This window comes from Rousettus aegyptiacus, unplaced genomic scaffold (genome assembly GCF_014176215.1).
Source record: "Rousettus aegyptiacus isolate mRouAeg1 unplaced genomic scaffold, mRouAeg1.p scaffold_m13_p_11, whole genome shotgun sequence".
Lineage (NCBI taxonomy): Eukaryota > Metazoa > Chordata > Mammalia > Chiroptera > Pteropodidae > Rousettus > Rousettus aegyptiacus.
This window is the reverse complement of record NW_023416286.1, coordinates 14,394,700-14,408,233: the sequence shown is the minus strand read 5'-3', so window position 1 is coordinate 14,408,233 and position 13,534 is coordinate 14,394,700. Positions and strand designations below refer to the sequence as shown.

Here is a 13,534-nt window from a genome sequence, read left to right as displayed (position 1 = left end):
TAAATCTGGGAGAAAGTTGGACCTCCACACCTTGCCCTTAGGCCAGACAATTCAGTTCCTCCCCATATGTCTCTGGTTCTTTTTAAGTTGCTGACCTAGAGTTGGAGCAAGGAGCAAGTAAGTCTGTCAGTGACTAAGTCAGTGTGCCAGCCCTTTAAGAGGAGTGCTTGGGACTCTAGCCATCCTGTCTCACTCAGCCATAATCTCCACTGGTTTTCACAGTCACAAATTTTGGAGATTTCTCTTCCCTGCACTGGAACCCTGGGATGGGACCCCTCGCTCCTCAGGGTGGACCTCTGCCATTGAGATATCCCTCCCAATTTTTAACCACCACAAATGGGTGTGGCACTAGCCCATTCCATGTCTCCACCCCTGCCGCCAATCTCAGCATGGTTTCTTCTGTATGTACTTAGTTATAGGACTTCTGTTCCTCTATCTTCAGAAGGTTCTCAATTATGGTTGTTCTGTAGGTTACTTGTACTTTTGATACAGTCATGAGAGGAGGCAAGCAGAGCATTTATCTACCATCGTTGACTGGAAAAAGACACTCTTTTCTAATTAACATATTAGAGGCATGTTCTTTCTCTGGTGGTAGCAATGTAAACTAGTATATCTAACCTGGAAAATAATTTAGCAATGTGAGTAAAAGCCTTAAGAATATTCATACCCTTTTATATAACAATTCTGTATGCAAATAATCATAGATATATAAAAAGTATGTGTATAAGGATTAAAGACTATATATATTTGAGTACTTCTTTTTGTTTTTACACATTCTCACTATTAAAGTCTTAAGTACAGAGTAAAATATGAAATTTCCCTTATGTTCTTCCAACTGCCATTCTTATTCCAATGATAACACTGTTAATGGTTTAGTGTTATATGCATAAAAATAAGTCTTTATATGTATACTCTTTAACTATGGAAGTAAAACTAAAAACACTGCCCTCCAGAAGATATTCCCATGTCATAGAGATCAATCACCTTCATTTCAACCTCTGCAAAGTATTTCATGATATAAATATATCATTTACTTAACCAGTTTCTGTTTGACAAACATTTTGTTTGTTTTTAATATAGGTATTTTGCTGTTATAAACAAGACTTCAATGAACATTTTGATATCTATCTTGGTTCACAAATGCAGGTATTTCTTTATTTCTCAAACTATATTTGCTGAACAAGTAAAATTTTTATTTTTAATATACGAAACTGTACTCCAAAACAGCTTTAGCAATGTAAATGCCCACTTGCTAACATTTGCATTTTGTATTTCCGCTAATCTGATGGATAAAAAATGCATCTCTTTATTTTCATTAGCATTTTCCTGCAGTAAACCTGACCACTTATTTGGCCTCTATGAATTACATATCCAATTTTTAGTTTTTTTGCCCATTTTTCAACTAGACTAACTATTCCTTACATATCTGTGAAAGCTCATTACATTTTTATATAGTGTTTTTGTTATATGCTTCTGCATGTTACACGTCATGTATTTTCTTATAGTGATCTATTTTTAACTTCTGTATTTTAGTTATAAAGAAAATTTCAATCTTTATGTAATCGGGTTGTTTATGGTTTCTGATTTTTATGACTTACCTTATGAGGATATACCCACATGCAAGTGTACCAAAATATGTTCATACATTTTCTCTGCTACTGCAATATTTTTGCTTTTTATTTTACTACACTGGTCTTTATGGTAAACAAATAAAAGAAGTTTAAAGAACCAGATTAAAAAACACAGACTTTGGGGTAGGGGGCTGGAAATACAATAAGCAACCAGATAATGAAAAGTTTTACAGGTATAATAAGATTTGTATTTGACCCTGAAGGCAATGGGAAATCAGATAATTTTTAACAGGGGAGTGAAATGAACCAATTTATTCTTTCAAAAGTTCACTCTGCAACTCACGGTTTGAAAATACACACATATCTGATGAAGGTCTTATATCCATAATATATAAAGAACTCTCTACAATTAAAAAAACAGATAACATAACATAACAGGCAAAAGTCTGAAACAGACAGTTTACAAAACGAGTTGTACAATGGTCAATAAACATACAAAAGTTCACAACTTCATTAGTCATTAGGGGAATGCGCACTTAAAACCACAATAAGATACCACTACAAACCTCTAGAATGGCTAAGATGAAAAAGGCAAAAAATGCTATATAAGTAATGACAACCATTTATGATTTGACAATATCTACTAAAGATGAACATATGCAAACTCTATTGCCCAACAATCCTACTCCTCCCAGGCATAAACTCAAAAGAAACAGGTACATGATTACCAAAAGACAGGATTAAGAATGTTAACAGTACCTTATTATTAACAGCCTAAACTGAAAATGACTCAAATGTTTGTCAACAATAGAATGGATAAATTATGGTATATTCATACAGTGAAACACTATAGCAATAAGAACTAATGAACTACAGCTATGTGCAAGAAATTATATGGTTTCATATCACAGACATACTGTAAGCAAAAGAAGCTAAACAGAAAAAGTACATGCTGTAGATTACATGTATACAAACACAAAAACAGACAAAATGAATAAATAGTTTTAATAAAAAGTACAATGAAGCATTATAGCTAACTTTACTGCTATCATGTAAGAGGAATTAGATTGGCTTATGAAATCCCAATGAACTAATCACAGGGAAGTTTTGTTATTTGTTCTTAGAAGCAACTCTTCGACAGACAACACTGTCCAAAGACAGAATGGATTTCCTTAAAAATTACAGATGTTCAAATTACTGGAGAGGCATTTAGGGTACATTTTAAGTATTAGTCTATTAGTTTTCAGAGACTGTTCTTAAATATAGTAGTAAATGTTTTAGGCTTATAGGCTCTTGGCTGTCACAAGTAATCAACTCATCTATAATGGCTCAAAAGCTGCCACAGAAAAGATGTAAACAAATAGGCAGGGCTGTGTTTCAATGAAACTTTATTTGCAAAAATAGGTGGCAGGTCTACAAGCTATAATTTTATAATCCCCTGGTCTAAGTGTTCAGCTGACTGCTGAGGAAGTTGCTTGAACTCTTAAATTCTTTAGTTTTGTCATGTATAAGTAGAGTAGCAAAATATTGAATTAACGAGATAATTATATAAATTATACTAAAATGCTCAGCACACCCAGAAAAGTCAACAAATATGAGTTCCCTTTGTCTACATTTGGTAGTGTGAGGCTATCGTGCTCACTTTCCAGAAGGTCATAAAAGTGGCAAAGAGGGAAAATACTTATGGTGTGGAAAATAAATACTTATTTGTTAAGACAATGACTCAAAGATGATTTTGCTACTTTTTCATGAATAAATCCCAGGCCTCAATTATCATCTGATTTGGATTTCTTGTTAAAGATAAAAGTCAACAATTTCTTGGAAATAATTTTCCTTACGACCTTAACATTTAAAAATATTATTTTAATCTCTTATGCAAAACAACAAACATAAATATAAATTGTTTAACCTTGATGTTGAGGAACTTAAAATTTTATAAATGCAATAAAATTCCAAAGGACTGTATGTTGCACAATAAAGTTCCAGGAGGAAAAAAAGGACGGAGAAGTTGAAAAACACATCACAAACAGCTTTTTCTGCCTTTGTTCTGCTAATACATGCCATTTGCTGCCTTAAAACTCAAAAAAGTAGAAACAAGTCAATAAGATGATTCTAAACCAATAGCAAGATCACAACTGAAAAGAGTTTGGGAGCCCACAAAAAGTCTACAAAGTGAATAATCAATAAATTGACTATATAAACAAAGATTGTTTTTTTGAAACTCACCATCTCTATTAGTTTCCCATTCTACATTTTCATCTTCACTTTCTGGAGTTCTCTCCTTAGTGATTTTTATGTCTTCCTTTTCCCTATGTCTCCCTCTTGAAGATTCCTTCTAAAAATACATACATACATATAAATTATTAATTTTTAAAAATTATATATGGTAATTATTGTAATAGAAAATTCTTCTAATTTCATTCCTCTGTTTTACTGAATAATCATTTATCCACTAAGAGGAAATGACAACTTGTAGTGTAGTAACACAACAAAAAGACTATACTTTACCATAAAACAGGGACATGGTAAATGTTAGGAGTAACTAAGATTTTAAAATATACAATGCAAATCTAATACTTTAATAAGCATTTGACTGTATATTGCATACTAGGTTTCTATATGAAAATCACAAGGGAAAAGACAGTTTAAAACTGATAAAATATAAAAGGATTTATAAGTGACTATATTTTAAAAATTACTAATAAAAAAGGCAACACCATTCACAGTAAACTCTCAAAAATAATGGCTGATCTAAGACTTGTCACCATTTTCCTACACACCTAGAGATAAATCCAAACTCATCTAATAATTTTACAAATGCTTTAAAAAAAGAGACTTTCTCTATTTTGATGAAACCAAAATGGTAGCTAAAATGGTTAGAAATTAGTGCTTACATTGCACCTGAAAAACGGAAGGTTTTAAACTTTATCCCAGGTGTAACAGCAGCCTATAGACAAAATAGGACAGCAGTAATTCGGCTTACAAAATTTAATTAAATATCTTACTAAATAACAAAAAGACTCTACATTTTACTAAATAGTAAGAACATAAAGTAACCAGTGTCATGCAACTGTTATCTTTCCACCAGTGTCTCACTTTTATTAATACTCTAAATCCTGACTATGAAAGACACAAACACACAAAAAGAGTACATGCTAAAAGTTCTTTCTGGGAATTACCAGACATAAAATTTTGCTGCTTAAAACACAAATTAATTTAACTTTGAAGTTTTCTTTTTAAAAAACTTGTATACATTAAAATCACCCCTAAATTGTGCATATTTAGCCTTAAAGTCATGTTTAAGTATTTAAGTATACAGCTACTGGGAAGACAACGGTAGCTGACATAAATTATTAAAAGATTATACGAAGGTAGAACCAGACATGAAAAAATGGTAAAAGGTCAAAAAAAAAAAAAAAAAAAAAAGCTCCATTTATACATTTATACATAAGACAAAAAGAGAAAAGGAATACAATTTATTTTTATCCTTAAAATATATTCAATGAACTATCAGTGAAGAACTATTCTATATCCCATGCAACTTTTCAATGACCTACTTGGATTAAACCCACTATAATTTATAATTTATATTAGTATATACAATATCAAAAATGTTTATAGAACCTTATCTCCAAATTATTCAATAATATAGTGTGCCTTTTGATTACATGAAGTATCCTGTAATATCCAAGCACAAATTTAGTTGAAAAGGGTGAAAAGGGTTTCTTAGAAGTAGTACTTGACTGCAAAATAACCAAAATACTCTGTGAATTTGTAACAGACTATTTTTAATAGATTTAGAACCAGAAAATGATCTCTTACTTGCAAATAATGCCACCAAAAAGGGGTTAATATCCAAAATGTATAAAGAACTCATACAACTCAACAATGAAAAAATCCAATTCAAAAATGGCCAGAGGACCAGAAAAGACACTTCTCCCAAGAAGACATACAAATAGCCAACAGACATATGAGAAGATGCTCAACTTCACTAGCTATTAGGAAAATGCAAATCAAAACCACAATGAGATACCACCTCATACCTGTAAGAATGGCTATCATCAACATAACAAGTGATAACAAGTGTTGGAAAGGTTGTAGGGAAAAGGAAACCTCACACACTGCTAGCAGGAATGTAAATTCATACCACTACTATGAAAAATGGTATAGAGGTTCTTCAAAAAATTAACAATTACCATATAACCCAGCAATCCCTCTTCTGGGTATCTACCTACCCAAAAACTGGAAAACATGTATCCATAAAAATATATGAACCGCAATGTTCACGTGCAGCACTATTCACAGTGGCCAAGACATGGAAACAACCAAAGTGTCCTTTGATAGATGACTGGATAAAGTTGTGGTACATATATACAATGGAATATTATTTATTATTCAGCCATAAGAAAAGATGAAATAGTGTCACTTGTGACAACATGGATGGACCTTGAGATAATCATGCTAAGTGGAATAAGTCAGGCAGAAAAAGTTAAGAACCATATGATTTCACTGAGTTAGGATATAAAACTGAAAGCAACAAACAAATAAAAAGTCATATACATGAACAACAGTTTAGTGGTTACTAGGAGTCAGGGATAGGAAAGGGTAAAGGGGTACAACTATATGGTGACAGAAAGATATCTGACTTTGAGTGGTGAACAATATACAGAAGATGTATTATAGAATTGTATACTTGAAAGTCATACAACTATATTAACCAATGTCACCCCAATATACTTAATTAAAAAAAAGCTTATAACTTAAATATTTTATATTTACCTTATGTACTGAAATTATGTAATTTATAACTTGTCCATTGTTTTTCAAAATGACTCTGACACTAACCCCAGAGACCGCATGTACCTTCCATCAGAAATTTCTAAAGACTAAATGCAGGCTTTAATATGTGGTGTAATTTCAAGTTAGGAGATGCTTTTTTTTTTTTCTTTTTTTTAATACTTTATCACTACTCTACTTCGAATCATAAGATAGGAAATTATTTTGATAACATCTATTAAGAGGGCTCAGTTCAGTTTTAAAAACGTTATATTTTTTCATTTCTCCATTTCAATAATATATAAAATTTGTTTAGGCATGTTGTTGTCAAATAAACTTACTTCCCCCTTACTCTTATTCTATTCGAATAAGTACATCTGATATTGTCCCATGTAGTACAGCATGGTCTGCTCCTTCACTTTCCTGTATTTCCTAAACAGAATAGCTTCTCATTTTACTTCTTTTAAATGCGAACAATTAGAAGTATAAACTTTTAATACTTTAAATACTCTAATACTTTAATATTTGTTGAATTATTTGTTAAATATTGTTGAAATATTTGTTAAAGAACCACAATACTTTAGCTAGTATCCTTGAGAAGAGATATTTTAAGAATTCAGAATTTACCTGGATTTCAAAATACATTAACACTGCCGGTAGGTTTTGGAGCAGCATTCTAATTAGTATCAAACATACTAATATTTTTGCAGCGAAACATATGAATTCACCAATTGGGCAAAGACTATCATTAGCTTAACATCAATATCAGGTTTTGTTGCCAAATAAGTCTACGCCTAATTTAGGAAAAATGTCTGGTTTTAAAAGATTTTTACATTTCAGAAATACAATAAATAATTGTGGAGTTTGACTTTACTTTCATTTTATTTCTGCTTCAAATTACATTCATATTTATGTTGAATATTATATGTATGGACAGACTATAGTTGTTATGAATTTTATTTTTAGATAGTAAAGAGGCATTACCAAGAATTTGATCTGAAAAGAAGTGTTGAGGCCAAGAGAGTTGACAACCAATATAGTAACAGGTTTAGCAACTAGAATAAAATATCAAGGGTCTTTCTAATTAATATAATCCAACCTTCTACCCAATGTAGAAAAACTTGTTATATACTGTATAATTATAGAAGTCCTCTATTAGCAGAATTTTAGGAAACAAGTTTACCCCCAAGTCTCCACTGATTGCTCTTCACAGTTATACCCCTTTACCCCTATTTTCAAGCATTTATTATTATTAGAAAATTATTTCTTACATTGATAACAACTTTCTTATATCTCTCCAGAATTTCTACTGATTGACTAGTTCTGACCGCTGAAATTGTACAAAACAAATTTAATACTTCTACATGACAGTTCTTTAAATATTAGAATGTTGTTACCAACTCTCTTCAATATCTTCTTATTCCAAGCCATAGATACCCTGTACATTGATCATACATTAACATTTCATGATTTTCACACCACTCATCACTGTTATCTTCTCTGTGCTTCTTAAAATGTGATTAACTAAAATTAGTCTTGTCAAAGCAGCATAGAGCACATAGCTTCTAGATCTTCTACTGCAGAACTGAAATTATACTTGTAATAATGAAGTCTAACTTGCTTTTTGAAGGAAGGAGTTTTGGTGGAGTTTAAACAACAAACTATAATCTTATAACTATGTAAATTCGAACCACAATCACATAAAGTGAAGTCTAAAAATAGGGTAAACATCAGGCTGGCTAATTCAGTAACACACTGAAATAATTAGAGAAATAATTATTTTTTTTTCCTTTCTCACAGCTCTACTATTCTAGTGTTAACTTCACACTGAAGCATATTTCTTTTACCATAATAACAATCTAAGTTCCCCCAGTGTGCTTCTCTCATACCACAAAATAAGAATTCTTTCCTCCAGTCTGAGTAGGCCAACATGGTTACATCTGAATCAATAATTTACTTAGGGAATCAAAACTACAATGAGATTAACATTTCATACCCACTAGGCTGGCTATAATCAAAAAATTAGATAGTAACAAATGTTGGCAAGGATACGGAGAACTGGAAACCTCATACACTGTTGGCAAGAATGTAAAATGGTACAGCTGCTCTGGAAAACATTCTAGCAGTTCCTCCAAGGGTTAAACATAGAGGTTTAAAATGATTAAACCATATGACTTAGCAATTCCACTCCTATATGTAAACCCAAAAGAAATGAAAAATATGTCCATACAAAACCTTGTACATAAATATTCATAAGAGCATTATTCATAAGAGCCAAAAAGTAGAAATAATCCAAATGCTCAACTGGTAAATGGAGAAACAAAATGCCATATAGCAAAAAATAAAAAATAAAAAAGTCATATATCAATACAATGGATATTATTTGGCAAAAACAAGAAATAAAATACTGATACACCATAATCTTTCATGAACCTTGAAAATACTATGCTATATGAAAGAAGCTAGTCACAAAAAAAACACACTGTATGACTCCATTTACATGAAATATCCACAATAGGTAAATCTACAGTGACAGTAAGTCAAATAAGGGCTGCCTAGGGCTTGTGGTCAGTTGGAAGGATAAGGGAACAACCGCTAAGGGGTACGAAGTTTCTTTTGGAGGTGATAAAAATGTTCTAAAATTGACTGTGGTGATAATTGCTTGACTCTGAATATACAAAAAAATCACTGAAGTGGACAATTTAAATGGATGAATTGTATAGTATGTGAAATATATCATAATAAATCTGTTACACACATGAAAGGATATGATAAATTTCTTGGGGGGAAAAAAGCTCTGGAAAAGATTCCATTCCTGACAAATACCTGTTTTCTTTTATTCAATAAACTACATCAAAAATTGTTTCTCTTTAGCTTAACTGCCAAGAAATTTATCTCTAAATTTTGTGGTCACATGTGCTTTCCTTTACCTAAGTTTTCTAGTTGTTTCTGTCACCACTATGTCTTACTTCTGTCATTTTAATTTAAAATTGTCCTACTTTAAGCCACTTCAATTATTCTTCGAAGCAGGCAGGATATGATGGCTAGCTGAATTCTGAAAACTTAAGAATATGTTTAGACACTCATGATGTCCACAAAAGTAAAGAAATCCTATGTTCAGCTTGAGCTCTGCCAACAAATTCCCTTTATCTTAAACTACCACTGAGAACTAAAACAATCAGAGAATTATGAGTTTTGCCAGAGGGCTTCTTTCCTCTAAATTACATTGTCTGTCTGAACATTATAATGCAATATTACACATTTATCACATACTTAGCATATAAGATAATATTTTAAATAGAATATAAATAACAAGTCACTATTGAAATTTAACTTTGTTTTAGGAAATTCGTTCCTACCCTAACAGGTGAGGATGACTCCTCTGTATTTCGTTTCTGAGACTCAGTGTCCACATCTTGGCGTTTGTTCTTCATTCTTTCTCTAAGATCCCCTGTAGGTCTTTCTGGTGACCTTTGAACCAAAAAATAAAACAAATCAGAAAAAAACTATATTTATATAACGGTTTATAAAAATATATTTACAGAAATAATCTCACAAATCGCAATATAATTTCTAACTGTCCCTGGCTCCTAAAGTTCAGGAAAAAAATTAACTTATTAATAATTTAATAGCTTAAATATTAACATAAAGAAATATGAGAATCATTTAGAAGTTTTCTCCTAATACCAATCAAAACATATAGTTAAAATTCCATGGGGTGGCAGGTAATGGTAATATGAATAAGAAACTGAAGATGAGCTGAGAAAAAGCAATTAGTAATTAACACTTAATTTGTTTTGTATTAATCACATAGTTATATCTGAAAACAAAAAGCCAGAAGATAGTTTTAAACCACAACATTGCAAAATTAATCCAGAAGCAATGGTATTAGCCACCAAAAAATACTGTAATAGTTTTAAAGATATAAACAAATCACATATCACATATATTTCAAGTAACAACTGATCAATCAAATCAATTCCTTTAATTTATCAATCAATACAAATCACATAATGAAGAAATGTCAATTAATTCACTTTAAAGGATCACATTAACATATACATGTATATTTTACAGATCTATATTAAATGTTTTAATAGTTAATGCTGAACTTAAAAATGAAACTTATTACTATGAACCGACACCTAAATCTTTTAAATTATAATCATGATGTAAGTGTAAATTTTATGTGCTAGGGTTTCACTTATATGATTATAAACTTGTTTCAATCCTAAACAGCACCTAACAGAATACTCTATATACAGTGAATGCTAAATAAGTGACTTTGGCTGCTGACTAAATAAGCATATCTGAAATACACTGCTTTTATTTTCATCTTTGAATTGCATTATAAACTATATTTTCCTTTCCTACAAAAAGGGGAAAATACACAAATACAAGAGAAGTTATTAGATAAAAAACCACCAAAAAATAGCAAAATTATAAAAAGTCCTTTATTCTAAGTCTGTATGTCACTGTTTTTTCATGTGAGACAAATTTCCCTGCCCATTTTCCTCAAAACTATCTCTTGTATAATAATTTTGAGTCAGTTAAGAATAAATTTCAAAGATAAATTAAAGCATGTATTAAAAGTATAGCAATAATATAAACAAAACATTAAAATTATTATAATAGTTTTCCCAGGTAGGTGTTCATATTGGTAATTAAGACTAATTTGCCCACATGAACAGACAAGACAAATGACACTCTAAATACGAATAAAACAATATTCAGCATCACAAGTAAATTAAAATATACAATCTTTAAGTGAAAAGAAAGTCAGCTAATGTTAAGGGTTTGAATTTTAAATTCCACTGAACTTCATAATCTATACACACACAAAAATTCATCCAATTAAAAAAAAAATCTCCAAATGTTAATGTTCAATTTTTATGCTGTTGCTGTAGCCAAAGCAATTAACACACCTATTTTTAGAACTAGGTAAATTATCTGTTTATCAATCATGTTTAAACTTTTCTGACAATTTTTATGTATGCTACACCATAACATAATCATGAGGGAACCAAAAGAAGAATAAAGTCTTTATTAGGAAAGTTTAATTTAACTTTGCCTTTACTGAAGAAAAAATGATGTTCTAAATAGGTAGTACATTTACCCTTATAAATATAAATACATATTTTCATTTACACTAGTACATTATAAGAGATTTTTGCAAATGCATTTTAACCTTCAGAGCCTGTATTAGATTATCTTTTGTCATTAAGATTTGTATTTACAGCATCTTAAAAAGCTAAAAATTATATTCTATTTAAATTTTAATATTTTAAAAGTTGAAAATAACCTCTCTTCACTAAAACTAAATCCATGAAATTTTGCTGTCGTAAGTAGCACTTTAATTCATTACTGGGAGGGGAGGTAAGCTATTCACATAAAAAGATCTGTCAAAAAAAGTAAATATTGAGCAAATAAGTTTTAAAGCAATCATTTTATTAATCTTGAATTTAACGACTAAAAAGATCTTGCCAATCTTCAACTAGATATCAATAAGACTACCATCAAAATAGAAAATCTGACCAAATATATGGTTGTATTCAGACTTTTACATCAGATACACTACAAAAGCCATTTCTAATACTATAGGAACAATTCAAAGTTCTCAATTTACCTTCTGTAATTGCTGCTGTAACCTTTACCACGGGGTGAAGGGCCATGTACAAATCTACAAGTGTTTCCATAGAGGCAGTTGCCAGTCTTCAGCCAGTTTCGGCACTGTGTCTAAGAGACAGATATTACTGTGTAAATTTCATATTTATTCATATTCATTAGTGGACAAAAATGTTAGCAGGATAAAATTAAAACAAATGATATCAGAATTCCAGCTAACCTGAGATATATATTACTCCCCAAATAAAAGATATCAAGAAAAAAAAAACCCATTGACCCTATCACCCTTTTCACTCTTTTCCACAAAATACATTTTAAAAAAATTTACTAAACCTACATTCCTACAATACAACCTATTCATCTTTATGATACGAATCTATATTTCAAGAACAGGATTGGAAGAGAAACTCTTGTGATTATAATAGTGACAGCTCACCTCTGCTGCACTGCCAGTGCTGGGTCCCAGCCTCTCAAATACACTGGGTCTTCGGGATGTGCTATCAGATATGGTCTTGGTATTTTCCACGGTGACCTTCCTTCTAATTTTTGACATTTTGTACTACTTTAACCAAAAAAAGAGAGAGGCAAAACTGTAAAATTCTTCAATTTGTAATAACTGAGTCCCTTACTTACAAGCAGATAAAACTGTATATAACACTGCAAAATTACAGATTTTCCTCAGGGGGGGGGGGGGAAAGGGCATGAGAGAGGTCACAGGTAAACAGAAGTAAGCAGAAGTTATCTTCTAAGACAAGGGTCCCTGACCTCCCCCCAAGGCTGCAGACCCATACTGGTCTGTGGCCTGTTAGGAATCAGGCCACACAGCTGGTGAGTGGCAAGCAAGCGAATCTTCATCCACATTTACAGCCGCTCTCCAGTGCTAGCATTGTTGCCTCAGCTCCACCCCAGATCATCAGGCATTAGATTCTCATAGGAGCACTGGTCCTTGGTGCCAAGAAGGTTGGAGACCACTGTTCTGAGACCAACTTATTAGTCGATTTGTCACTTTGAATCTGTGGGCTAGAATTTTACCTTTTCTGCAGAGTGAAAGAATAAGATTCCACTCAGAGTTAAGTTCTCAGAAAACAGTATAAATGATTAGTTCCTAGGTTCCTTATGCAGGTCATTGCAAAATTTATTAACTTTCTTTTAGGGAAAAGTTGTACTATCATTCTCCGTCAACTGGTTAACTGGAAAATCAAGCCATGTCAAAAGAAAAACGGGAGAATAAAATTAGGTGAAAATTTTATTTTTTAAAAAATTTTATTGATAGAAGTTATTTTTATTCAGTTTAAGTGACATTAGTTATGTTCCAAAATCATCTTGGGAGAAAAATGAATACTATTTAAATATTTTCTATGCCTTAGAGAAGTCAAATACAGTCTAATCGAGGATATTTATTTTCTGGTAATACAAAAAAAAAAAAAAACCTCAATGATGATAAGATGACTTTCTTTCAAAATAGAACAGGCTGCAGAACTAGAAAAAATGAAGGTGTTTCTATAATCTATTCTACATTGACATAAAAGTCAAAGATGCTAAAAGTAATAAACAGGCCATTT

At 31.4% G+C, this 13,534-nt stretch overlaps 1 protein-coding gene across 5 annotated transcripts in view; it reads right to left on the bottom strand.

The window, feature by feature from the left end:
* The window catches only part of ZC3H13 (zinc finger CCCH-type containing 13), a 102,454-nt gene that overhangs the window by 84,270 nt on the left and 4,650 nt on the right, over positions 1 to 13,534 (bottom strand). For 4 of the 5 annotated variants that reach the window (XM_036228507.1, XM_036228509.1, XM_036228510.1 and 1 more), the window contains exons 2-5: positions 12,409 to 12,534; positions 11,974 to 12,083; positions 9,707 to 9,818; positions 3,798 to 3,906 (exon numbers count right to left, since the gene is read on the bottom strand). In XM_036228507.1, coding sequence (XP_036084400.1) covers positions 3,798 to 3,906; positions 9,707 to 9,818; positions 11,974 to 12,083; positions 12,409 to 12,525 — 448 coding nt within the window. In that variant the 5' untranslated portion in view covers positions 12,526 to 12,534. The remainder of the gene's footprint in view (positions 1 to 3,797; positions 3,907 to 9,706; positions 9,819 to 11,973; positions 12,084 to 12,408; positions 12,535 to 13,534) is intronic. The other variant, XM_036228508.1, reaches the window with a different exon arrangement.